This window comes from Somniosus microcephalus, chromosome 1 (genome assembly GCF_052327205.1).
Source record: "Somniosus microcephalus isolate GS21.2 chromosome 1, FLI_Smic_1.0, whole genome shotgun sequence".
Classification (NCBI taxonomy): domain Eukaryota; kingdom Metazoa; phylum Chordata; class Chondrichthyes; order Squaliformes; family Somniosidae; genus Somniosus; species Somniosus microcephalus.
Window position 1 is genome coordinate 257305989 of NC_140987.1, and position 27598 is coordinate 257333586.

The 27598-nt window shown below is 46.3% G+C and overlaps 2 protein-coding genes across 2 annotated transcripts in view; one reads left to right on the forward strand and one right to left on the reverse strand.

The window, feature by feature from the left end:
• Positions 1 to 15796, reverse strand: part of LOC147124741 (alpha/beta hydrolase domain-containing protein 17B) — a 132065-nt gene extending 116269 nt beyond the window's left edge. Inside the window, exon 1 of the mRNA XM_085992492.1 lies at positions 14250 to 15796. Within this exon, the coding sequence (XP_085848618.1) occupies positions 14250 to 14716 (467 nt within the window). The 5' untranslated portion in view covers positions 14717 to 15796. The remainder of the gene's footprint in view (positions 1 to 14249) is intronic.
• A 199-nt stretch (positions 15797 to 15995) lies between these two features.
• Positions 15996 to 27598, forward strand: part of c1h9orf85 (chromosome 1 C9orf85 homolog) — a 30721-nt gene continuing 19118 nt past the window's right edge. The window contains exons 1-2 of the mRNA XM_085992503.1: positions 15996 to 16422; positions 23886 to 23992. Of these exons, the coding sequence (XP_085848629.1) occupies positions 16321 to 16422; positions 23886 to 23992 (209 nt within the window). The 5' untranslated portion in view covers positions 15996 to 16320. The remainder of the gene's footprint in view (positions 16423 to 23885; positions 23993 to 27598) is intronic.

A 27598-nucleotide genomic window follows, 5' to 3' on the forward strand; every position in this document is an offset into this window, starting at 1 on the left:
AATGTGCAAACTCCACACAGTCACCCGAGGCCGGATTCGAACCCGGGTCCCTGGCGCTGTGAGGCAACAGTGCTAACCACTATGCCTCCGTAGAAGGAGCAATTGTGGCTGTGTGAATGGAATGTGAGAATGAGTTATGTATGTATGTCCACATATATTCCTTTACGTATATGTATGTATGTTTTATATTCCTTTACTATGAATGTATGTTTTTAATTATGATTTTCCAATAAGTTACTTTCTCTGAAAGTCATAATTAAATAATACATTCATACACATAAGTAAAGGAATATATACATAACACGCAAAGGAATATATACAGACATACATACTTTCAGAAGCTCCACGATAAGAAATATCTTCCTCCGCAGCCTCTGTAGCAACTGTACCCATGCTTTTTTCATGTGTAAGTTGTAATGACTGGACCTCACTGAAAGCATTAATGAAAGCGGCAAATTATACTGCGCACGCGCTGCATGTGCAGTCGCACGCGTTCTGCCTCTGAACCCCTTCGTTCAGAGGACAGGAAATGCCGGTTTTCCCCACATGCACTGTGCATGCTGAAAACCGGCATTTCATCCGGCCAGATGCGTAAGTACCCCGACCGTACTCGCGCATTTGGAAGGGAATTATTGGGCCAACATTTTACATGTCAATAAAATAAAAAATTTAACACTTGCACCACTTGCCCCCTCGCACCTGCGACTGAGGGTCCAAGGAGGTGCATTGCGCAAGAGGTCATCATCGGACGTATCCTCACACTGTTCCCTTTGGGGAACTGTATGAAGTGGTGGAAGGATTTATGGCCGTGATTAACGCTCATTCCGTGACCGTAACCATCTTTGAACCAGCCATTAGGGTGGTTAGTCCTATGGCGGGAGGGTTTTACGGGCTCCCACAACCCATCTGAGGGGGGGGGGGGGGCGGCCACCAACACCCACGGACACAAGTATCCCGCTGGATGTCCACCCAGAATTTAAAGTTGGAGCTCCGACTCCACTTGCCGGGACTGTCTGGAGTGGGGTTCAAAACCCTACTCCTTCTGGCCCAGCGGCGGGGATGCTTACTGCTACGCAAAAGGCCCACTCCGCACAAAAGGTGACACCCATATGTTTCCTGTGCCTTTTCCCTCCCCGTGACTGGAGCCCTATGCTGCCATTTCACGTTGCTAATCGGATTGGGCCTTTGTCATAGCGGTAGGATCCCTGCCGCTGGGCCAGATCAGGGTAGGGTTTCGAACCCCGCTCCAGACAGTCCCGGCAAGTGGAGTCGGAGCTCCGGCTCTAAATTCTGGGTTGACATCCAGTGGGATATTTGCGTCCGTGGGTGTGGGTGGCCCCCCCTCCTTGTATAGCTTGTGGGAGCCCGTAAAACCCTCCCGCCATAGGACTAACCGCCCTAATGGCTGGTTCAAAGATGGTTACGGTCACGGAATGAGCGTTAATCACGGCCATAAATCCTTCCACCACTTCATACAGTTCCCCAAAGGGAACAGTGTGAAGACACGTATGACGACGACATTGCTAAATAAATAAATGGAATTTAAAAAATTCTTTTAGGGCTTTTAAAAGTCTTTAAATTGCTTTAATTCTCTTTAAAACTACTTCAGATTACTCAAAATAATGTAAACATTTAAATTTTTTTATAAAAGTTACCAAAATCTTGAAAAAACTTCCAAAAACCTATTTAAACTGCTGCTTTGCATGTAAAAAAGCAAAGCAGCTTGACAGAAACATTGGGGGCGTGTCCAGTGAAACTGAGACCTCAAGGGGCGTGTCTCACTTACACTGCACGCTCCTGGGTCCGCGCTGGCTGCACTCCTGGGCGGCGTGACGTCATACGCTGCCCGGGATTCTTGTTTCAGTTTCTGGAAGTGCAGGCGTCCCTGGAGCTGATCGGCAGGAGCGCGGGGTAAGTGCAAATACGGGGCTTGCACGCGCTGCAAGCCCCGTTCTGGAATTTCTGGCCCATGATGTAATCAAATCAATGTATACAAACAATAAATGTGCAGTTAAAATTGGAGATAAACAAACAAAATATTTCTAACAGGGGCGTGGCGTGGTGCAGGGCTCGTCTATCTCACCGACACTCTTTAATATTTATATAAACGAATTGGCAAAACTACTTGAACAATCTACAGCACCTGGCCTCGCCCTATATGACTCCAAGGTTAAATTCCTCCTCTATGCAGATGACCTGGTTCTGCTCTCACCAACTGAGGAGGGTCTACAGCAGAACCTGGATCTGCTAGTCATTCTGTCAGACCTGGGCCCTGACAATAAACCCCCAAAAAACCAAAGTTCTTGTGTTCCAGCAAAGATCCAGACATCAGGGACCCAGAATAAACTTCACATTAGGAGCAACTAAAATTGAACAAGCTACAAATTACACATACTTAGGCTTAAAAATCAGTTCTACGGGAAATTTTCATTTGGCTGTGAATGAACTGAAAGAGAAAGCAAAAAGGGCTTTCTATGCCATTAAAAAGTCAATCCAAATAGAAATTCCAATTGGCATTTGGCTCAAAATTTTTAAATCAGTAACTGAACCAATTACACTTTATGGCAGTGAGGTGTGGGGTCCGCTAACACAATAAGAATTTGCAAAATGGGACAAACATCCAACTGAGATCCTACATGCAGAATTCTGTAAAAGTATCCTCCGGACTCAGAGGAAAACCGCAAACAATGCATGCAGGGCAGAACTAGGCCAATATCCATGTGGTAAACCACTGTTATAACCTGTCTGTGTCTGTATGTGTATTCCACTAGGTACAGGTCTGGACATGCCTCGGCTGACTCCTCCCACTATTCCAGGTATATAAGTGACTACCTCCCAGTCCCTTAGTATTCTGGACGGGTCGACCACTCGAGACAAGACCTTCATTCTTTAGTTAATAAAAGCCTGATTGTTACTCGCTCAACCTCAGTCTTTTGAGTAATTGATGGCGCATCAATTTTATTAACTAAATTTTTTATAATGGAGAAGATCCTCACACCAGCATGCCTGGACCTGGACAGTCGGGAAGCGGACGCTTCCACCAAGTTTGCTCACTGGCTCACGTGCTTCGAGACATTCCTGACTGCCTCCACTGCAGTCGAAACGGATGCGGACAAACTGTCTGTCCTGTTCTCCAAGGTGAACCACCGAGTGTACTCAGTCATCCGGGACGCGACCTCGTACACAGCCGCCCTCCAGCTCCTCAAGACCCAGTACACGCGCCCTGTGAACGAAGTATACGCTAGGCACCTTCTGGGGAGTCGCAAGCAACAACCTGGGGAATCGACTGAGGAATACCTCCAAGCACTGTCCGTGCTTGGCCGGGCCTGTGGGTGTAAGGCGGTAACGCCCACTAAGTACACGGAGGAACTGATCCGGGATGCCTTCGTAGCGGGCCACAGGTCCAACTACACCCGACAGCGACTGCTGGAGCAGAGTGACCTCACCCTCGACAAAGCCTCCAACATTGCACTAACGCTGGACGCAGCCTTCCGGGGCATGGATGCCTACTCCTCTGCACCGTGGACGCCGCGGGGAACGACAACCTGGGACACGGTAGGACAGCCCCATAGCACCGTGCCACCCCAGCCACAGCCCAACAACGGCCCAACTACCGCAGCAGTGCCCCAAAGCCAGACAGCAGTATCCCAAGGCCAGAAATGCTACTTCTGTGGCCAAGCCAAACGCCCCAGAGCGCGCTGCCCGGCGAAGAATGCGACCTGCTCGGGCTGCGGGAAAAAGGGACACTACACCAGCGTCTGCAAGGCCAAAGGCACCCCGAACGCCAGCAGCGCCGCGTGTGGGCCGTGCGAGCCGCCATCTTGGGCCCCCAACAGCGCCGCGTGTGGGCCGTGCGGGCCGCCATCTTGGGCCTCCCCAGCCATGTGCGAACCACCGCAGCAGCCGCCATCTTGGACACCAGCCGGGACGCAGATCGCCAACCCCCCCCATCTGATACTCGCAGCGACACACCGACCCCTACGCTGGCTTCTGTGACGCTGGACCAAACGAGACCGCACCAGCTAGCTCGGTCCAAAATGGACGTTAAGGTAAACGGCCATGCAATAAACTGCCTTTTTGACTCCGGGAGCACAGAGAGCTTCATCCACCCCGACACGGTGCGGCGTTGCTCTCTCCCAGTCCTGCCTGCGCACCAGCGGATTTCTATGGCCTCCGAGTCCCAGTCAGCGGACATTGGCGGCTACTGCGTGGTGACACTAGTAGTAGACGGGACTGTGTACAATAATTTTAAACTCCTGGTCCTGCCCGACCTCTGCGCTGCCGTTCTACTGGGGTTGGATTTCCAGTGCCACCTCAAAAGCGTTACGATGGCGTACGGTGGCCCCCTCCCCCCACTCACAGTCCGCAGCCAGCAGCCTCCAAATTGCCCGCTGTGCACCAGATGCAACCTCTCCACACTCAGAGTCCCACCCCCCCCACTGTTTGCTAACCTCACCCCCGACTGTAAGCCCATCGCCACAAAGAGCAGGCGATACAGTGCCGGGGACAGGGTTTTCATCAAAACCGAAGTGGAACGGCTCCTGAAGGAGGGGATTATTGAGGGCAGCTCCAGCCCCTGGCGAGCCCAGGTTGTAGTCGTTAAGACCGGCGAGAAACAACGCCTGGTCATCGACTACAGCCAAACAATAAACCGCTACACCCTGCTGGACGCCTACCCACTCCCCCGCATAGCTGACATGGTCAACCAGATCGCGCAGTACCGCGTCTTTTCGACCATTGACCTGAAATCAGCGTACCACCAGCTCCCCATCAGCCCTGAAGACCGCCAGTATACTGCTTTTGAGGCAAACGGCCGCCTCTATCACTTCCTTAGGGTTCCCTTCGGCGTTACTAACGGGGTCTCCGTCTTCCAAAGGGAGATGGACCGGATGGTCGATCAAAACGAGCTGCAGGCCACTTTCCCTTACCTAGATAATGTGACCATCTGCGGCCATGACTTGCAGGACCATGACGCAAACCTCGAGAAATTCCTCCGCACCGCCCAACTCCTGAACCTGACATATAACAAGGAGAAGTGCATATTCCGCACAGACCGCCTCGCCATCCTTGGCTGTGTTGTGGAACACGGGGTCATCGGTCCCGACCCGGACCGGATGCGTCCCCTTATGGAACTCCCACTGCCCCACTGCCTAAAAGCTCTGAAGAGGTGCCTCGGGTTTTTTTCCTACTACGCTCAGTGGGTCCCCTACTATGCAGACAAAGCCCGTCCGCTGATCAAGTCCACCTCTTTTCCCGTGATGGCAGAGGCCCGCTTAGCCTTCCATCGTATCAAGGAAGACATTGCCAAAGCCACCATGCACGCAGTGGACGAATCCATCCCCTTCCAGGTGGAAAGCGATGCGTCCGACTTCGCTCTGGCCGCCACCCTTAATCAGGCGGGGAGACCTGTGGCATTCTTCTCACGAACCCTCCAGGGCCCGGAGACCAGACACTCCGCGGTGGAGAAGGAGGCCCAGGCTATCGTGGAGGCTGTGCGTCATTGGAGGCACTACCTGGCCGGAAAACGATTTACCCTGCTCACTGACCAGCGTTCAGTTGCTTTTATGTTCAACAACAAGCAGAGGGGCAAAATCAAAAATGACAAGATCTTGAGGTGGAGAATCGAACTTTCCACCTACAATTACGAGATCTTGTACCGGCCTGGGAAGCTCAATGAACCCCCAGATGCCCTATCGCGTGGCACCTGCGCCAGCGCGCAGATCGATAGGCTGAGGGCCCTCCACAATGACCTCTGCCACCCGGGGGTCACCAGGTTCTTCCACTTCATCAAGGCCCGCAACCTGCCTTACTCCATCGAGGAGGTCAGGACCATGACCAAGAACTGCCAAGTCTGCGCTGAGTGCAAACCGCACTTTTATAGACCAGACAGAGCCCACCTGATAAAAGCCACTCGCCCTTTCGAACGCCTGAGCGTCGATTTCAAAGGGCCTCTCCCCTCCTCCGACCGCAATGTGTACTTCCTCAACATCATTGACGAGTACTCCCGGTTCCCGTTCGCTATCCCCTGCCCGGACATGACCAGTGCCACGGTCATTAAATCTCTGAACAGCCTCTTCACCCTGTTCGGTTTCCCCAGCTATATCCATAGCGACCGGGGCTCATCGTTTATGAGCGACGAACTCCGCCAGTACCTGCTCGCTAGGGGTATAGCCACAAGCAGGACCACCAGTTACAACCCCCGGGGGAACGGACAGGTGGAAAGAGAGAATGCAACAGTTTGGAAGGCCGCCCTACTAGCCTTAAAGTCTAGGGGCCGTCCGACCTCCCGCTGGCAGGAGGTGCTCCCCGATGCGCTCCACTCGATTCGGTCACTGCTCTGCACTGCCACCAATGCCACCCCTCACGAGAAAATGTTTGTCTTCCCAAGGAAGTCCACATCGGGGACATCGTTACCGCCATGGCTGACGTCCCCAGGGCCGGTACTACTGAGAAGACACGTGAAGGCCAATAAAACGGACCCTCTGGTCGAGAGGGTCGACCTCCTCCACGCCAACCCCCAGTACGCTTACATTGCGTACCCGGACGGGCGGGAGGACACAGTCTCCATACGAGACCTCGCACCCTCGGGGACCGCTGTAACCCACTACCCATTACCACCCCACCCCCCCCCCACGACACCCTCGGGGACCGCTGTAACCCACTACCCATTACCACCCCCCCCCACGACCCGATATCCAACCCCAGCAGCCGGCTCGCCTTGGACCGTCACCCACGAGGACTACACTCCAGTGCCCCAGCCTACACGAGACGCGACGCCGGAAGCTCCACCACCCCTGCCGTCGCCACGTCGATCACAGCGGCAGACAAGACCTCCGGAGAGACTCCAATACACGAACTTTTAAGTACACTTCACCCCGCCGGACTCATTTTTAAACAAGGGGTGAATGTGGTAAACCACTGTTACACCTGTCTGTATGTGTATGTGTATTCCACTAGGTACAGGTCTGGACATGCCTCGGCTGACTCCTCCCACTATTCCAGGTATATAAGTGACTACCTCCCAGTCCCTTAGTATTCTGGACGGGTCGACCACTCGAGACAAGACCTTCATTCTTTAGTTAATAAAAGCCTGATTGTTACTCGCTTAACCTCAGTCTTTTGAGTAATTGATGGCGCATCAATCCACAACTAATTAATAGCCAAAAAAGAGCCATCAAATTTTGGAAACACCTAAAAATGAGCAACCCCCACTGCTATCATTACAAAGCCCTGAAATGCCAAGAGATGATCATAGAGAAGAGTCCCCTCAGTCAACTGGTCCTGGGACTCAGTGAAGTAACTACTAACACTACTAATAATAATCAGCCCCAGGACAGTGACATCCTAGCACAGAGAATTCGACCCAACACAATCATTACTAAACAAAAAGATTTTTTTTTGACCTATTGGACAGAAACGACAAAAACCCAAAACAAACTCGATTGCTATTTGGCCCTAAACAGACCATGGCTGAATACCTGACCATTGTAAAAGATAGCAAACTGAGAAAAACCTTGACAATGTACAGACTTAGTGAGCATAGCCTGGCCATCGAAAAAGGCAGACAGAGGCAGACCTGGCTGCCCAGAGAGGACAGGATATGCTCTCACTGCAGTCAGGGAGTGGTGGAGACAGAGATGCACTTCCTCACAACTTGTGGAAACTATCAGGACATAAGGGGGAATTTCTACCCAAAATTCATAAAAATATGCCCCGAATTCAAAAATTTGAATGACCACCAAAAACTCCCATATCTATTAGGGGAACAGAGAAAATGCGTAACTGGACAACCAGTGACCATTAAATCTAAGAAAAGATTATATGCATATTATATGTGTGTATATTTATGTATACATGGGTATATTTGTCTATGTTCAATCATACATGTTTTTCTGTGCTTTGGCAACATAAGATGTATCTTGTCATGCCAATAAAGCAATTTGAATTGAATTGAATTGAATTGAATTGAGAGAGAGAGAGAGAGAGAGAGAGAGACAGACCGGGGACTGACAGAGAGAATATATCACAGGGCAGGACATGAGAGTGTTGATCATGCTGCATCACTTGGGGATGGGTTCGGTCAGTATTTTGTGTGAGATCTATCTGACCGAGCCCGTCTCCAAGTGATGCAACGTGTGCTGTTAGTCTTTTGTTCTGCCCAGTGGTGAATCATCACCACCAACGCCCAATTATTAGATTAGGGCTTGCGTAACAGTAAAGGTATTTTGAAACATTCATCTAACACAAACAGGTGCCTATGTGTCGACATGAAAGTTACTTTGTTCATCAAGTGGTTTTCAATCAAGCACCATATTATATTCCACTTCCTTAACACGCACATATTCACTCCTCTGCTGCTTTCCCCTTCCCTTCACGTATTTATCCAATTCCCTTTTGAAAGTTACTACTGAATCTGCTTCCACCACCCTTTCAGGCAGAGCATTCCAGATCACAACAATTCCTTACCTTGCCTCTGGTTCTTTTGCCAATCACCTTAAATCTGTCCTCTGGTTACTGACCCTTCTGCCACTGGCAACAGTTTCTCCTTATTGTCAAAACCCTTCATGATTTTGAACACCTCTATCAAATCTCCTTCTTGTGAATATGTGGAATTTTCTACCCCAGAGGGCTGTGGATGCTCGATCGTTGAGTATATTCAAGACTGAGATCGATAGATTTTTAGGCACCAAGGGAATTAAGGGATATGGGGATAGGGCGGGAAAGTGGAGTTGAGATAGAAGATCAGCCATGATCTTATTGAATGGTGGAGCAGGCTCGAGGGGCCGAATGACCTACTCCTGCTCCTAATTCTTATGTTCTTATTCTTGTGTTCAAATCCCTCCATGGCCTCGCTCCTCCCTATCTCTGTAACCTCCTCCAGTCGAACAACCCTCCGAGATCTCTGCGCTCCTCCAATTCTGGCCTCTTGAGCATCCCCGATTTTCATCGCTCCACCACTGGCGGCTGTGCCTTCAGCTGCCAAGGCCCCAAGCTCTGCAATTCCCTTCCTAAACCCCTCCGCCTCTCTACCTCTCCTCCTTCAAGATGCTCCTTAAAACCTACCTCTTTCACTTGTCCTAATATCTCATGTGGCTCAGTGTCAAATTTTGTCCGAGAACGCTCCTGTGAAGCGCCTTGGGGCATTTTACTACGTTAAAGGAGTTAAAGAAATGCAAGTTGTTGTTGTTGTATTTACATGACCGAACAGTTTATAAAAAAAGGTAAAAAGTGAAAGAGAGCCTAACTTTTTCTTCATGAAATCTTCACCCATCCCATAATGTCATTGTAAACTGAAACACAGCTTATGTTACTAGCTCAGAGCTACTGATTCATGGCAGCATCATCTCAGCCGGAAACATTTAGATAACAAGGCCCAAAAAAGGACCTCAAGTACAACTTTCTCTTCATCTCTTTCCTCCTTAGAATTTGAAGAACATATATTAAAACCAAAGATCAGATGGACAACTATTGTACTGCAAGGATAAAAATGTAGACGACCAAATCAATGGCCTGTGCCACAACATGAATTCAGCACTAGAATGAACCAGTGCAACAGAGAACAGAGAAGCAATGCAGACTTCAATATTTGTGGTCCACCAACTAATGGGAATAGGGAAAGTGTTTGGGCTAATGAATGGTATCGGCATATTAGTATTGGTTTGTTGGAAAATTAACCAGATCAAGTCAAATTCAAATAGCAACCTAAAGGTTTCTGTGCAAGTTTCTTTCTCTCCCTATAAATAATTACTAAATGGTTGTTGGGAATTCAAACTGCAGCTCCTACTGGATCCACCACACTCAAAATGGCTGAACGAGGCAACCGAGATAAGGGACGGGGTGAAAGCAGCACAGAACGAGGACTTCCCCAATTTTATTGCTGACTTCCACTTCCGTAACAACGTCCAACTCCGACCTTGCCTCAGCTCATCTGCTGCTGAAACATTCATCCATGCCTTTGTTACCTCTACACTTGACTATTCCAACACGCTCCTGGCCGGCCACCCATCATCCACCCTCCATAAACTTGAGCTCATCCAAAATTCTGCTGCCCGTGTGCGAAGTCGTACCAAGTCCCGTTCACCCCATCACCTGTGCTCGCTGACTTATACTGGCTCCCGGTCCGGCCCGGCAACACCTTGATTTTAAAATTCTCATCCTTGTTTTCAAATCCCTTCACTGCCTCGCCCCCTCCCTATGTCTGTAACCTCCACCAGCCCTACAGCCCTCCGAGATCTCTGCACTGCTCCAATTCTGGCCTCTTGCAGATCCCTGATTTTAAAATCGCTCCACCATTGGTGGCCGTGCTTTCAGCTGCCTGGGCCCCAAGCTCTGGAATTCCCTCCCTAAACCTCTCCGCCTCTCCTCCTTAAAATCTACCTTTTTGATCAAGCTTTTGGTCACCTGTGGCTTGTTGTCCAATTTTGTTTGATTACGCTTCTGTGAAGCGCCTTGTGACGTTTTACTACGTTAAAGGCGCTAGATAAATGCAAGTTGGTGTTATATCCCCCTCCGCCATACTCCAATCCTGGGATTGCTAAATATTCTCCCCACCACCACCCGCCCCCTCAGGAATGAGAGACTTCAGTTATGTGGAGAGATTGGAGAAGCTGGGATTGTTCTTCTTAGAGCAGAGAAGGTTAAGGGGAGACCGAATAGAGGTATTCAAAATTATGAGGGGTTTCAATAGAGCAAGTAAGGAGAAACTGTTTCCTCTGGCAAGTGGGTTGATAACCAGAGGTCATAGATTTAAAATAATTGGCAAAAGAACAAGAGGGGAAAGGAGGAGACATTTTTTTCACACAGAGGGTTGTTAAGATCTGGAACGCACTGCCTGAAAGGGTGGTGGAAGCAGCTTCCATAGGAAATTTCAAAAGGCAATTGGACATGTACTTAAAGAGGACTAATTTGCAGGGTTATGGAGAAAAAAGCTGGCGTGTGGGACTAAATTGGACAGCTCTTTCAAAAAGAGCCGGCATAGGCACGACGGGCTGAAGGGCCTCCTTCTGTACTGTGTGATTCTATGAGGTATACAAGAATGACACATCATCCAATTTTCCCTTCTTCACTGAGGAACCGCTTTGCGCTTCTCCAATAGCATGACTCAGATGAGGAATCCTTTCCACCACAAGTTTGATACTTTCTAGCTTGACCATTTTCGTAAAGCGCCATCTATTCACAATCAGTATAGTTCCCCGATGGCTCGATGGATAAATACACAATCTGGCTCGAAACTATGCAGACCAAGTTCCATGTTACAATTAGCCTCAGCACCCAAAGGGGTGGTGTGGGGGTAGAAAATCAGTCACATTTTCTGTTCCTGAATGCCTTCCCAATAATTCTACAGTAAAGTGTGCATTAGTAGATCAAAGATAATGACAGGATCAGACTCAGCAGTAATGCGATTCGCAATCAAACAGACTGCCAACCCTCACGGTCTAGGCTGACAAGTCCACTGGATGAGATTCCAGAGGGCTGCTGGTACCACTGGAACCACAAAAGAAACAACTTGCATTTATATAGCACCTTTCACATCCTCGGGACACCCCAAAGCGTTTCACAGCCAGTGAACGAGTAGTCACTGTTGTAAAATAGGGAGATGCGGCAGCTAATTTGCGCACAGTAAAGTCCTACAAACAACAATGAGATAAATGATCAGATAATCTGATTTTGGTGGTGTTGGTTGGGGGAGGAATATTGGCCAGGGGTGAACTTCTGCAAAAAAGTGCCGTGGGATCTTTTACATCCACAACAGGCGGAAGATGGGGCCTCGGTTTAACATGTTATCCGAAAGGCGACACCTCAGACAATGCAACGCTCCCACAGTACTGCATTAGTACCAGCCTAGATTAATTCACTGAAGTGGAGCTTCCATAATTTTATGACACAGAGGTAAGAGTGCTGCTACTGAGCCAAGGCAGAATACCTTTTGAAAATAGCAGAAAATTGACAAATAATAAGTGTCAGTATTTTCAACCAGCTTTTACATTTTTAAAGTCCAGTCTTTGTGAGAATTAATTTCTACATGCGAGGGGAAATTAGCGGCGACCAGCGACATTGACAGAAACAGAAACCAGGAAAATTCTATGATCAGTGTTCCACTGTGGTCGGTGGGTGCAATGAACATTAAACAAATATTCCCATGGTTGCATTCAATAGAACTAATTATCTCCATTAGCCACAAATATGATTACAGTTCCATCAAAAAGAGCACACAAAGTAATCCACAGGAAACCAGTTAGATCCAGAATAAATCAAAGGTCATAAATTTGGTAAGATCAGAGATACTGAACAAAAAAAATGACCATCCTACACAACTTATGCAAACCTGTTGAGACCTTAAGTACAGAACATGCAATTCAGAGCAATGAATCAGCCTGCACCACCAGATTATACATGTTCTATGATGCAGCACAATTAGTTAGTGGGCATACTTCTAATTTATGCATTATACATTCAAATACCTCTATTTATGAAACCCAAGATCCCATATGCTTTGCTAACCACTCTCTCAATATGTCCCGCCACCTTCAGGGACCTATGCACATTAACTCCCAGGTCCCTCTGTCCCTGCACACTCTTTAAACTGTGCCATTAAGTGTATATTGCCTCTCCCTGTTCCTTCTGCCAAAATGCATCACCTCACACTTCTCTTTATTAAATTCCATCTACCACTTGTCTGCCCATTCTGCCAGCCTTTCTATGTCCTGTTACAGTCGATTGATATCATCTTCACTGTTTCCCAAACCCCCAAGTTTGGTGTCATCGGCAAATTTAGAAATTCTACTCTCTATTCCAATATACAGATCATTTATATATATCAAAAAAAGCAGTGGCCCCGGCACTGACCCTTGGGGAACACCACTGTCTACCATCCTCCAGTCTGAAAAGCAGCCATTTACAACTCGTTGTTTTCTGTCCTTAAGCCAATTCCTTCTCCAAGCTGTCATTGACCCACCTATTCCATGAGCCTCAATTTTGTTAACCAGCCTTCTATGTGATACTTTGCCAAACGCCTTCCGAAAATCCATGTAGACAACATCCTTTGCATTCCCTTCATCAATCCTCTGTGTTACTTCATCAAAAAATTCAATTCGATTAGTCAAACATGATCTGCCTTTTACAAATCCATGTTGGCTCTCCTTAACTAGCTTAAACCTCTCCAAGTGCCCGTTAATTTTTTCCTTGATTAATGTTTCTAAAATTTTACCCACCACTAATGTTAAACTGACCGGCCTGTAGTTACTAGGATTGTCCTTACACCCTTTCCTGAACAATGGTGTCACATTTGCCACTTTCCAATCCTCAGGCACCTCCCCGCATCTAGGGAAGATTGGAAAATTATGGCAAGCCCTTCCGCTATCTCCTCCCCCAATTTCCTTCGCAACCTGGGACGCAAGCCATCTGGACCAGGCGACTTGTCCACTCTAAGCATACCCAGCCTTTCTAGTACATCCTGTCTATCAATTTTCACCCCTTCCATTGCTTCTACTTTTTGCACTTCTACCGATATTTTGTCAGTATCCACCTCCTTAGTAAACACCAATACAAAGTACTCATTGAGTATTCTAGCCTTGCCCTGCGCCTCTAAGCATATATCACCTTCTTTGTCTCTAATAGGCCCCACCTCGCCTCTTACTACCCGCTGTTTACATGCCAATAGAAGATTTTTGGGTTCTCTTTTATGTTAGCCACCATTCTACTCTCATATTCACTCTTTGCTAATCTTATTTTCATGTTCGCTTCCCCTCTCAACTTATTGTACTTGGTCTGGTTCTCCACGTCACATGCATCATACACCCTCTTTTTTTATTTCATCATCTTCTCTATGTCCCTCGTCATCTAAGGAGCCCTTGCTTTGGTTCCCTTACCCTTCCCTCTTGTTGGAATGTACCTAGCCTGTACTTGGAACATCTCCTCCTTAAAAATCACCCACTGTTCTGTTACAGTTTTTCCTGTCAGTCCTGTGAAGATGGGCGATAAGGAGAAACACGTGTTTAATTCTATTCACACGTTCTCAATTTAAAGAAACAATGTCAAAGTACGAACAGATAATACATTTAATAAGGTAATCATTACTTTCAAAGGGGAATTGGATAACTACTTGAAGGGGAAACATTTGTAGGACTATAGGGAAAGGGCAGGATGGAGTGGGATTAATTGGACAGCTCTTTCAAGAGTCAGCACAGGCACAATGGCCCCCTTCTGTGCTGCATCATTTCTGCGATCGTAAGTGTTGTCCAACTCCTTACCTGGTCCTGAGTGCTTGCCAGGCCGCGTCCACATCTGCATAGAGGTTTTTCTCGGAGGGTTTCCCGGAGCTGGCCCCGTAGCCCGAGTAATCGTAGGAGAAGACGTTGCAGTTAATCCTGGAGCCCAGGCCGATGTAGAAGCTGCTCATCTGGCCCAGGTCCACCGCGTTGCCGTGCGAGAAGAGCAGCGTGAACTTGGCGCTGGGAGAGCAGCGGATGAACATGCAAGCGATCCGGTTGCCCCGGCTGGTCCTGGTCATGAAGGCCTCGATCGAGTCCTTCTCCCGCTGCGAGTACTGCCAGTCGGCCCGCTCGGACAGGTGTAGGCTCCAGCGGCCTCCCGACTCGTCGGCCAGCAGCGCGTACGTGGGCTCGGGAGGCAAGAAAGCCAGCTTGGAGGCGATGCGACCCGGGCACGGAGGGCAGCAGAAGAGGCAGCACAGCTCACTCAGAGACAGGTTATTCATGTCAAGACCAGTCCCAATTCAATAAATAAAATAAATAATGAAATGAACAATTCCAGTGATTGCAGAAGATTTAAAAATCCTGTCTGGGAGAGTTTAACATGAAACTTTTTCCTTGCAAATTGTTTCTGCAGATCCTCCTGGTAAATTGTCACAGATGATGAGACGTCGATCCGGTACATAACATCATGAATCTTCCAGGAAAGTCAGATTCACACCGACTGATTCTATATTTTTTGAATAATAAATACAGTGTAAACCTATTTTTTGTGTGTGAAACACTCATTGATCGAAGTGAAAGCGAAGCGATGGTGTCATTTAAAAAAAGAGAAACTTCATCCGAGGCAGCAAGTCACTGGCACCCAGGGGACAGGGAGGGGATGGGGAGGCGAGACAAGAAGCCCCTTTGCTCTCTCTGGGGGTGCGGTCTGGGGTGGGGGGGCGGAATAGGAGGATCCTCACGGCACCGGATTATTCCTCACACACACCCAAGCCCCGGTCTCCTCGTCCGTCCGTCTGTCTGTTCCGACAATGCGGCGAAATTCTTACCCCCTCCTCACACCAGCTTCTGGGATGGGTTTCGGAGACGAGACAAGGTCCCGGGGTGAGGGGAAAACAATTGTCCGTCCGGCCGCCCGCTCGCCCTCCGCTCAGGCCCGGCAGCTGCCGCAAGGCAAAAACCAAGGATAAACCCACAGGCTCGCTTGCTTTCTTTCTCCTTTCCTTTCACATCCGTGATTTTATTTTTATCAACCGAGCTGTTTCTATTACTTTTCCTTTATTATATTTATTTATATATATTTATATCTCTTAAGATAAAATAACGTTGACACCCCCTTTGGAGGTTGTGGGAAAACGGCAGAAGGGGCGGGGCAACGGTTACTCAGGTAGCGCGCACGCGCGATTGAAACGCCTGGGGAGGCATACACTGGTGGTGCGCATGCGCAGTTGACAAGACTTTGAGGACCAGACCGGCCACAGGGTGCCGCGCATGCGTGGTTAACACGCCTAAGAAAACGTTGCCTAGGTCGCGCACACGCGTTTGACACGCTTGGTTGGGGGTGGGGCAGAGAGCATCCACACGGCTCGCGCAAGCGCACATCGCCGTGAGAAGCGAGGGAAAGCTGGTCACAAATTGTACTGTCTCCTCCCTCTCTGTCTCCCTCACTGGTGCCGCTTTGGCGAGGTCCGGTAATTTAGTACGATTGAGAAAAGGCTGGCAATGAAAGAAAGATTTAAAAAAAGATAACAACGGCCCAACCACGCTTTTATTTTCGAAAAAACTGAGGGAGGGGTCTTCGAGCAAAAGCGGACCAATCGCTTCAGAGAAGAGGCTGGAGCGAGCGCCAGAGGATGGTGCGCCCTAGCCCTGCCCGCTTCCTTTTCTGTTCCCTGGTTGGTTGGATTTTGCTGATTGACGTGCAGATCAACCATTCACCAGATAAGGTGCCAGTCAGAGCAGCCAATGGTGGGCACGGAACTTAGGGGAAACGCCAAAAGAATTAGGTCGCCATGTGATTTCTCTCCTATAACTTCCGGGGTAGTTGCAGTTGTTGGGTTGTCCATGTGGTTTTTGTAAAAGAAATATTGTATTTATAAGAAATATTATGAGCTCAGAGAGAGGAAATGTCGCACGGAAGAGGGTGCCAAAGCATCAAAACGTTATTGCGTTTAAAAATGACAAATATGACAAAAGTAAGAAGGTGAAGGTAAGCAACCACTCCACAGTTTCTTTGTGGAATGAAATTCTGGTCCTTAGAGTTAATCTCTTCCAGATTAGTGTTATTTTTAATAACCATTTATTTCAGCATTCAAAATCATTTAAGGGCTTTTCTTAGAGTAAATAAAGATAAACTGTTTCCACTGGCAGGAGGGTCGGTAAACAAAGGACACAGATTTAAGGTAACTGGCAAAAGAACCAGAGGGGGATGAGATTTTTTTTTTAACACAGCAAGTTATGATGAGTGCACTGCCTGAAAGGGTGGTGGAGCAGATTCAAGAGTAACTTTCAAAAGGGAATTACATACATACTTGAAAAGGAAAAAATGCAGGGCTATGGGAAAGGGCAGAGGAGAGTGAGACTAATTGGATAGCTCTGTTAAAGAGCTGGCACAGGCACAATAGATCGAATGGCTTCTGTGCTGTGTCTTCAAAAAGCACTCCATTGACTGTGAAGCACTTTGGGACATTGTGAAAGGCGCTATATAATGGCAAGTCTTTGTTCTTTCCTTAACCACTTATTTTTAAAAGTTTAAATTGTCTCCTCTTCAATCGCTAACTGTCATTGCCTTGGACATCGCCAAAACCTTTGATGGGGTCCAGCCCTCGTGGAATGGCAGTGTATTCCACAGCCTCAGAACTCTCTTGTTTTTCAAAAAAAAGTTGCTCTTGCTCTCTGTTCTAATTAATCTTGTATCTTTGTTACTTCTAGCTAGTCTATTTACTCTCTCCATCCCTTCATAATTTTAAACACCTCTGTGAAATCACCCCATAATCTCCTCTGTTCTAATGAAAACCGCCTCAAGTCCTTCATCCTTTCAATAGTATGGAGCCTGAAACTGCATTATTAATGCAGTTAATGCAACTGTGGTCTTACTAAGGCTGTCTATAGATTCACTGTCACATTTAGATTTTCATATTCTATACCTCTTGCCATAAATCTTAGGAAGTGAAATTGGTCATTGGCAATAGTGCAAAATAGACGATAGCGAATCGGCAGCCGGTTTTACACCACGCCTGATTTTTGCCGGACAAGACGTCTCTTTGCTAGGCTCCTCTTATATTGATTTTATTAGAAAGAAGGAACTTGCATTTATATAGCACCTTTTACGACCTCAGGACATCCCAAAGCACATTGCAGCCAATGAACTGCTTTTGAAATGTAGTCCCCGTTATAGGAAACACAGCAGCCAATTTGCACACAGCAAGATCCCACAACAGCAATGTGATAATGACCAGATAATCTGTTTTTTTATGTTGGTTGAGTGATAAATGTTGCTCAGGACACTGGGGATAACTCCCCTGCTCTTCTTCAAAATAGTGCTGTGGGATCTTTTACGTGCACCTGAGAGGGCAGATGGGGCCTCGGTTTAATGTCTTATCCAAAAGACAAAACTTCCGACAGTGCAGCACTCCCTCAGTACTGCACTGGGAGTATCAGCCTAGATTTTTATGCTCAAGTTTCCGCAGTGGGACTTGAACCCACAACCTTCTGACGCTGAGGTGAGAGCGCCACCCACTGAGCCACAAATAAAATTGCAGGCATGACATTAAGAAGAAGTAACTAAATGACAAGAGAATGATTTCACTGAGTGTAACCAAACTTTCTGAACATACTTCCTGGAGAATAAATGTTGGATTTCAGTTGTTAAAATCCAAATTACCATCTTGCACTTTCTAATCTTTTGAAACAAATGTATCTCATAAATGGGTTCTTTCTCCTTTTTTGAAATATGGATTAAATTAGAGACTTAAAAATCAGGAGCAGTCGTTTTCAACGCTGGCTCTGTACCAGCCAACCCATCATTTATTTGACCGCACCAGCCTGCTGGAATGTCTAGTAGATGCAAACCATGTGCACACAACTCAGCTGGAAGAGAAGAGTGTGTGGTAATCTGACAAGAATCTGCTAATGCATGGGTGCGAATCTCATTTTTTGTGTGGGGGCCTGGTTCAATATCCTGGTACTTGGTGTGAGCCACGTTCACCAAAATTAAAATCAAAATTAGTAAAGGTGAGCCAAAGGTAACAGATACCGTTTATGACCATGTTCCTAAATTTTTGTGGAAGGTCATAACCCCAACCAGTGCCTTGTTCAAGGGTCACTCAGGAATGCTCACTCCATTAAATTGGTGGGCTGCCCCTCCAATTCCTGTGCTCTTGATTGGAATGGAGGCCTGCTACTTTCCCAAAGTGAAATGGGGGGAGGGGGGGGAATTCCAGACTGATTATTCTATTGGCTTAAAAGAACCTTTTGGCTTGCTTTAATAGTGTTGGAATAACTTGCATTTAAATTTTATTTTTTAGAAACATTTGGCTTTTTTCAATGGCTTTCTGCAACTTAATTTTCTTCTGATGACGATTATTCCAAATTGCTGCCAACATAGTAATACTTCAATTTCTGTGGCCGTTTGGTTGGTGGGTGTTGCAGAGACACTGCTACTTTAAGGACGATATGCTAAACCTTTTATAAATCGCTGCTTGGGCCCCAACTGGAGCATTGTGGCCAATTCTGGTCACCGCACTTTAGGAAGGGTCTCCAGGCCTTGGAGTGTGTAGAGGAGATGAGGAATGTCAGTTATGTGGAGAGACTGGAAAAGCTGGGATTAGAGCAGAGAAAGCCAAGAGGAGACATTATATCAGGCTATGGTTATAACTTTGTACCATGCATCGGGTGTCTGACGATAAAGAGTAAGCTGGTTACGTGAGAGGATGAAGCATGGAGAAAGTTGTTCCTGGGGCTTAGGATATTGAGGGGCCTAGCTAGTGGAGGTGTATGTGAAGGGCAGTGGAAATCTGATACTTTCTCCCCCAAAAAGCTGTTGAGGGTGGGGTGGGGGGGGTCAATTGAATATTTAAAAAAAACAGAGATAGATAGATTTTTGATGGGTAAGGCAGCAACGAAAGAAAAAGCTAAATCAAAATCTCTTGTTCACACTTGGGAGCTAGCTTGTGTACCTGTAGTGATTTATGAGTATGAAATGAGCATCCAATTATTGCATGATTTAAACTCTGCATTCTCACTCCCAGTGCTTCCTCTGCTAATTTACTGAAAATGGGCTTTCATTTTATAGCTGATATTCTGCAAGTAGAAGAATCCCAGAGCATCAACTGCTCCAGCATTTTCCAATTCTAGCTCTTGTTGTCTTGATCCTGATCAAAGAATTTCAGAGCTGCTCTTTCTTGTGTGTCAGCTTGCCTCATTTTGGTAGGACTTTTGCCTCTTAAGTCAGAAGTCTGTAGGTTCAACACCTATTCAACAACTTGCATTTATATAGCACCTTTCAACGTAGTAAAACGTCCCAGGGTGCTTCACAGGAACGATTATCGAAGAAAATCTGTCACTGAGCCACACAAGGAGATATTGGGACAGGTGACCAAAAGCTTGGCCAAAGAGTTAGGTTTTAAAGACCATCCTGAAGGATGAGAGAGAGGCGGAGAGTTTTAGGGTGGGAATTCCAGAGCTTGGAGCCTAGGCAATTAAATGCACAACCACCAATGGTGGAGCGATGAAAATCGGGGATGCGCAAGAGGCCCGAATTGGAGGAGCGCAGAGATCTCTGGGTTGTAGAAGGTTAGAGAAATAGGGAGGGGCGAAGCCATACAGGCTGACATTGCAGGACTGAAGGAGTACCTTAAATCTGTGTCCTCTGGTTACCAACCCTCCTGCCAGTGGAAACAGTTTCTGCTTATTTACTCTTATTAAAACTCTTCATAATTTTGAGCACCTCTTTAAAATCTCCACCTAACTTTCTCTGCTAATAAGGAGAACAATCTCTGTTTTTCTGGTCTCTCCACATAACTGAAGTCCCTCATCCCTGGGACCATTCTGGTAAATCTCCTCTCTACCCTTTCAAAGGCCTTGACATCCTTCCTAAAGTGTGGTGCCCAGGATTCTGAGAAATTGTTCCGTATTGAGGGAAACTTTGATTAACTTGCTGATTTAAGGTTTCAGATCGAATGCTTTCCTTACTGTGAACATTTTATGGCATCGGAGAGTTTATTAACAGCTTTTGGTCACATGATCATGCGACAGCACTTGCTAGTCCCAGGTAAAGGCCTGAGGAAACCATAGGATTCTTCGGGGTTTTTTTAAATTAAGAAATTCATGACCACTGTAGTTATTAAACAACTGGATTTTGTTTTATTTGTGATTGGCCTACCTTACCCATTAATGATAGAAAAATATACTTAAAAGGTGAATCATAGAATAATACAACACAGAAGGAGGCCATTTGGCCCATCGAGCCTGGGCCGGCACTTTTGACGAGCAATCCAGTTAGTCCCACTACCTGCTCTCCCCAAATCCCTGCGATTTGATTTTTTTTTTCTCCAAGTATTTATCCAATTCCCTTTTGAAGGCTACTTTTGAATCTGTAGCCACCACCCTTTCAGGCAGTGCATTCCAAATCCTAACCACTCATTGCATAAATTTGTTTTTTCCACATGTCACCTCTGGTTCTCTTGCCAATCACCCTCTGGTTATTGGAAACAGTTTCTCCTTATTTACTCTATCTAAACCTTTCATGATTTTAAACACCTCCATCAAATCTACTCTTGGTCTTCTATGCTCTAAGGAGACTAGTAGAGAGAATGTTTAATAAAACAACCATTTCTCCTCGGTCATTTTCATGCAAAAAAATAATAATTTGTGAGCAATTGCACTTTTGTAGGAAGTATTCGTAGTTCTTTTCTTCCTTAGAGGCTTTCACCAATTCGAACCTCCTGTCTCTGTGAAGAGCTGTTCAACCAAAGCTAGATCTGGGCGCCATTGTTAATGAGCTTGCTGGGATATCCCTCAGACTGGCATCTATCTTATCTATCTATCTAGTTTGGAACGTTGATCAAGGTAAATAAGGAGAAGCCGTTTCCACTGGCAGGGTTGGTTACCAGAGGGCACAGATTTAAGGCGATTGGCAAAAGAATCAGAGACGACATGAGGAAACTTTTTTTACGCAGCAAGTTGTCATGATCTGGAATGCGCTGCCTGACAGGGCGGTGGAAGCAGATTCAATAGTAACTTTCAAAAGGGAATTGGATAAATACATGATGGAGAAAAAACTCAATTACAGGGCTATGGGGAAAAAGCGGGGGAGTGAGACTAATTGGATAGCTCTTTCAAAGAGCCAGCACAGGCACAATAGGCCGACTGGCCTCCTGTGTTATATGATTCTAGGTTGGTGCTCAAACAGGGAAAATTTGGCACCGGCCAATTACACCACAATGCTCTTCATTTACAACTTCCTCCCGTGTTTCAGAACTGAGGTATGAGCCAAGGAGCTCTGGCGCACTAGACCATAGTGCTTTCAATGGAGGAAAGGAAGTGCCTTCAGTACTTGTTATAATACTTTTGTAAACCAGCCCAGAGATGCCATGGGAACGGAATGCTCACTGGTTAACGATGCACATTCCTGCCGCTCTGATCGTTGAGTGTGTCTTTTCATGGCTGAAACAGATGCTCCTGGCTGTTTCGGCACTTTGGACCAATTGGGCGTTGATGCTGCGTTCAGTGGGTGGGGAAAGAACCAGCCTGAAACTTTGCTTTGTGTGGCGTTGAGGTTTTTGGAATAAATGTGTGGTAAACACAGATGATTACAGGAATGATTTGCCATTCAGCATCAATAGCCAGAAAATATTTACTGCCCACCAAATGATAACGCTCCATTCTTGCATTTGTAAATCCCAGTTTATAAAACTGAATATGCAATGAAAGACAAGCTGTAGATGTCACAGAGAGAATTCACGTCGCTAACCCTGCATGTTGCTACTGCCCAATGAAGGTTTAACCCCACCCCGAAACAGTACTTGGGAATACCAGACTATCCGTTTTAAATCCTATCCTGATTTTTGATGTATAGTAAACTCTTTCTAATCCGGCACCCATGGTACCAGAATGGTGCCGCTTGATGACAACTTCTGGATAACAGAGGTATACCTACCAAGGCATTTTTTTAACGCCAACAAAAATAAAAACCACTGACTAACTCGGCCACCGCGGGAGACTCGGACTCAGCAAAACGAGTGCTGGATGGATTTGGCAAGATTACTGGTTATCTATTTTGCCAGTTATTAAAGTATTCCAGATGATTAAGTGCCGTTTAAACAAGAGTTTACTGTAGTATGTTTGATGGAGTACTGTGAGCAGTTCTGGGCACCACACCTTAGGAAAGATACATTGGCCTTGGAGGGAATGCAGCATAGATTTACCAGAATGATACCTGGACTCCAGAGGTTAAATTACGAGGCGAGATTACACAACCAAGTGTTGTATTCCCTGGAATTTAGATGATTCAGGGGTGATTTGATCAAAGTTTTCAAGATATTAAGGGGAACTGCTAGGGTAAATAGCGAGAAACTATTGCCGCTGGTTGGGGAGTCTAGGACTAGGGGGCATTGTCTAAAAATTAGAGCCAGGCCTTTCTGGAGTGAAGTTAGGAAACACTTCTACCGGCAAAGGGTGGTAGACGTTTGGAACTCTCTTCTGCAAACGGCAGTTGATGCTAGGTCAGTTGTTAATTTAAACCTGAGATTGATAGATTTTCGTTAACCAAAGGTATTAAGTGATTCGGGGTAAAGGCGGGTATATGGAGTTAGGTCACAGATCAGATCTCATTGAATGGCAAACAGGCTCGAGGGGCTAAATGGCCTACTCGTGTTCCTAGTATTTTATCTTGAGTCTCATTTCGCACACAAAATCCTTCTACTTGTAGATAATCTTGTTGGTCTGGTTGACATCACGTCACTCACTCAAGGCCACTAAAACCATCAGCACCATTTTCCCAGGCAGTTTATATTTTAAAAAAATCAAACATGTTGGGATGCATAGCACAAAGGGGCTTGAGCACACTAGAACTTCTGATTCAGAAGTTGGGAGTGCTACCATACCGACTGAGCCAAGCTGACACTTGTGCTGGAGAATCAATTACATAGAATTTACAGCACAGAAACCGGTCATTTAGCCCAACTGGTCTGGGCTGGTGTTTATGCTCCACACGAGCCTCCTCCCACCCCTCTTCATCTCACCCTATCAGCATATCCTTCTATTCCTTTCTCCCTCGTGTACTTATCTAGCATCTCCTTAAATGCATCTGCACTATTCACTCCAACTACTCCATGTGCGAGTTCCACTTTCTAACCACTCTCTGGGTAAAGAAGTTTCTCCTGAATTCCCTATTGGATTTATTGGTAACTGTCTTATATTTATGGCCCCTAGTTCTGGTCTCCCTCACAAGTGGAAACATCTCTACGTCTGCCCTATCGAACCCTTTCATAATCTTGAGACCTCCATCAGGTCTTCTCTTTTCAGCCCCAGCCTGTTCAGTCTTACCTGATAGTTATAACTTTTTTTTTCTGGTATCATCCTTGTGAATCTTTTTTAGCATCTTCTCCAGTAAATGTTGAAGTTTGGACTTTTAAGTTGCATTAATACATTCAATCTTTTTCTTCTACCCAGCGATTAAATGCTATCGTGCATGCAGGTGTCTGTAAGCGTTGTAAGGAAGTGTTGGAATGGAAAATAAAATACAGCAAGTACAAGCCACTTAGTCAGGCTCGGAAATGGTGAGTCAAAAGCTGCTTCTTGTATAGAATAAACAAAGGTAGCCTTTCTGATGAACCTTTTAATGTGTTTGTATCACCTTTCATAGTGAAAGAGGAGGTAGTTGAGATATTGGATGGGATAAAAATTGATTAAGAGGAGGTACCAGAAAGGCTGGCTGTACTTAAAGTAGATAAGTCACCAGGACCGGATAGGATGCATCCTAGGATGCTGAGGGACGTAAAGGTGGAAATTGCAGAGGTACTGGCCATAATCTTCCAATCCTCCTTGGATACGGTGGTGGTACCAGAGAACTGGAGAATTGCAAATGTTACACCCTTGTTCAAAAAAGGGTGTAAGGATAAACCCAGCAACTACAGGCCAGTCAGTTTAACCTCAGTAGTGGGGAAGCTTTTAGAAATGATAATTCGGAACAAAATTAACAGTCACTTTGATAGTTGTGGATTAATTAAGGAAAGCCAGCATGGATTTGTTAAAGGCAAATCATGTTTAACTAACTTGATAAGAGTTTTTTGATGAGATAACAGAGGGGGTTGATGTGGTGACATGGATTTCAAAAGGCGTTTGATAAAGTGCCACATAATAGGCTTGCCAGCAAAGTTGAAGCCCATGGGGGGGGAAAAAAAGGGACAGTGGCAGCATGGATACAAAATTGGCTAAGTGACAGGAAACAGTAGTGGTGAACAGTTGTTTATCGGACTGGAGGAAGGTATACAGTGGTGTTCCCCAGGGGTCGGTACTAGGACCACTGCTTTTCTTGATGTATATTAATGACTTGGACTTGGGTGTACAGGGCACAGTTTCAAAAGTTGCAGATGACACAAAACTTAGAAGTATAGTGATCAGTGAGGAGGATAGTGATAGACTTCAAGAGGACATAGACAGGCTGGTGGAATGGGCAGACACGTGGCAGATGAAATTTAATGCAGAAAAGTGCAAAGTGATGCATTTTGGTAGTAAGAACGAGGAGAGGCAATATAAACGAAAGGGTACAATCCTAAAGAGGGTGCATGAACAGAGAGACCGAGTAGGGCAGGTTGAGAACGCGGTTTAAAAAAGCATGCGGGATCCTGGGCTTCATGAATAGAGGTATAGAGTACAAAAGCAAGGAAATTATGATGAACCTTTATAAAACACTGGTCCGACCTCAATTGGAGTATTGTGACCAATTCTGGCCACCCCATTTTTAGTGAAGGCCTTAGAGAGGGTGCAGAAAAGATTTACAAGAATGATTCCAGGGATGAGGAACTTCAGTTACATGGTTAGACTGGAGAAGCTGGGGCTGTTCTCCTTAGAGCAAAGATGGTTGAGAAGAGGTTTGATAGAGGTGTTCAAAATCATGAAGGGTTTAGATAGAGTAAATAAAGAGAAACTGTTTCCATTGGTGGAAGGATCGAGAACCAGAGGACACAGATTTAAGGTGATTGGCAGAAGAACCAAAGGCGACATGAGGAAAAACTTTTTTTTATGCAGTTATCGTTAGGATTGGGAATGCACTGCCTGAAAAGGTGGTGGAGGCAGATTCAATCATGGCTTTCAAAAGGGAATTGGGTAAGTACCTGAAGGAAAAAACTTGCTGGCCTACGGGGAAAGGGTGAGAGAGTGGGTCTAGCTCAAGTGCTCTTGCAGAGCCAGCACGGATTCGCTGGGCCGAATGGCCTCCTTCTGTGCTGTAACCATTCTGTGATTCAATAGAAATTGCATTTGTCATAATTTGACTACTATGAATTGTGGATGTACTATTAATGCTTACAAATTTCTTACCATTTTTAATATCTGTTTTGTGGTATTTCTGTGATCCTTGAACAAGCCCAGTGTCTTCAGTTTGTCACCCACATCACAGGAATGTTAGTGGCAACTGTACAGTTTTGGTCTCCTTACCTAAGGAGAGCAATGACTGATTCCGGGGATGAGGGGATTGTCCTATGAGGAGCGATTGAGTAGACTCGACCTATATTACCTAGCGTTTAGAAGAATCAGAGGTGATCTCATCGAAACATCTAAAATTCTTTAGGGGCTTGATGGGGTAGATGCTGGAAGGATGTTTCCCCTGGCTGGGAAGTCTAGAACCAGGGGTCACAGTCTCAGAATAAGGGGTCCGCCATTTAGGACTGCGATGAGGTGAAATTTCTTCACTCGGTTGTGAATCTTTGGAATTCTCTACCCCAGTGGGCTGTGGATGCTCAGTCGTTGAGTATATTCAAGACAGATCGATAAATTTTTGGATATTTAAAGGAACCAAGGGATATGGGGATAGTGCGGGATGGTGGAGTTAAGGTAGAAGATCAACCATGATCTTATTGAATGGAGGAACAGGCTCGAATGGCCGCCTACTCCTATTTCTTATGTTCTTATTAAAGAAAGAACTTGCATTTCTATAGCGCCTTTCACCACCTCGGGGCGTCCTTAAGACCCACTTCCTGCTCCCTCGACCCTATTCCCACTAAACTGCTTGCCACCAACTTCCTTTTCTGGCTCCCATGTTAGCTAATATTGTTAACGGTTCTATCTCCTCGGGTGCTGTCCTCTCCTTCAAATCTGCCGTCATCACCCCTCTCATCAAAAAAACAGCCTTTGACCCCCTCCATCCTTGCAAACTGCCATCCCATCTCCAACCTCCCTTTGCTCTCCAGTCCTTGGAACGTGTTGTCGCCTCCCAAATCCGTGCCCATCTTTCCCGGAACTCCCTGTTTGAATCCCTCCAATCAGGTTTCCGCCACACTACCGAAACAGCTCTTAAAGTCACAAATGACATCCTATGTGACTGTGACAAAGGTAAACTATCCCTCCTCGTCCTTCTCGAACTGTCTGCAGCCTTTGACCCAGTTGACCACTCCATCCTCCTCGAACGCCTCTCCACCGTCGGCCAGCTGGATGGGACTGCACTCGCCTGGTTCCATTCTTATCTATCTAATTGTAGCCTGCAATGGCTTCTCTTCCCACTCCCGCATCGTTACCTCTGGTGTCCCCCAAGGATCTATCCTTGGCCCCCTCCTATTTCTCATCCACATGTTGCCCCTCTGCGCCATCATCTGAAAACAGTGTCCGTTTCCACATGTATGCTGATGACACCCAGCTCTACCTCACTACCACTTCTCTCGACCCCTCCACTGTCTCTAAATTGTCAGATTGCTTGTCCGACATCCAGTACTGGTTGAGCAGAAATTTCCTCCAGCTAAATATTGAGAAGACCGAAGCCATTGTTTTCGGTCCTCGTCACAAACTCCTTTCCCTAGCCACCGACTCCGTCGTTCTCCCTAGGTTCTGTCTGCAGCTGTACCAGACTGTTTGCAACCTTGGTGTCATATTTGACCCTGAAATGAGTTTCTGACCACATATCCGCAGCATAACAAAGACCGAATATTTCCACATCTATAACGTCACCCGTCCCTGCCCCTGCCTCAGCTCATCTGCTGCTGAAACCCTCATCCATGCCTTTGCTACCTCTAGACTTGACTATTCCAACTCACTTCTGGCTGGCCTCCCCCATTCCACCCTACACAAACTTGAGGTCATCCAAAACTGGCATTGAATGAATGAATGAGATCGCTCCGATGGTTATAGGAGAGCCATTGTTGCAGTGCACATGATGACTTCTGTAATGGTGC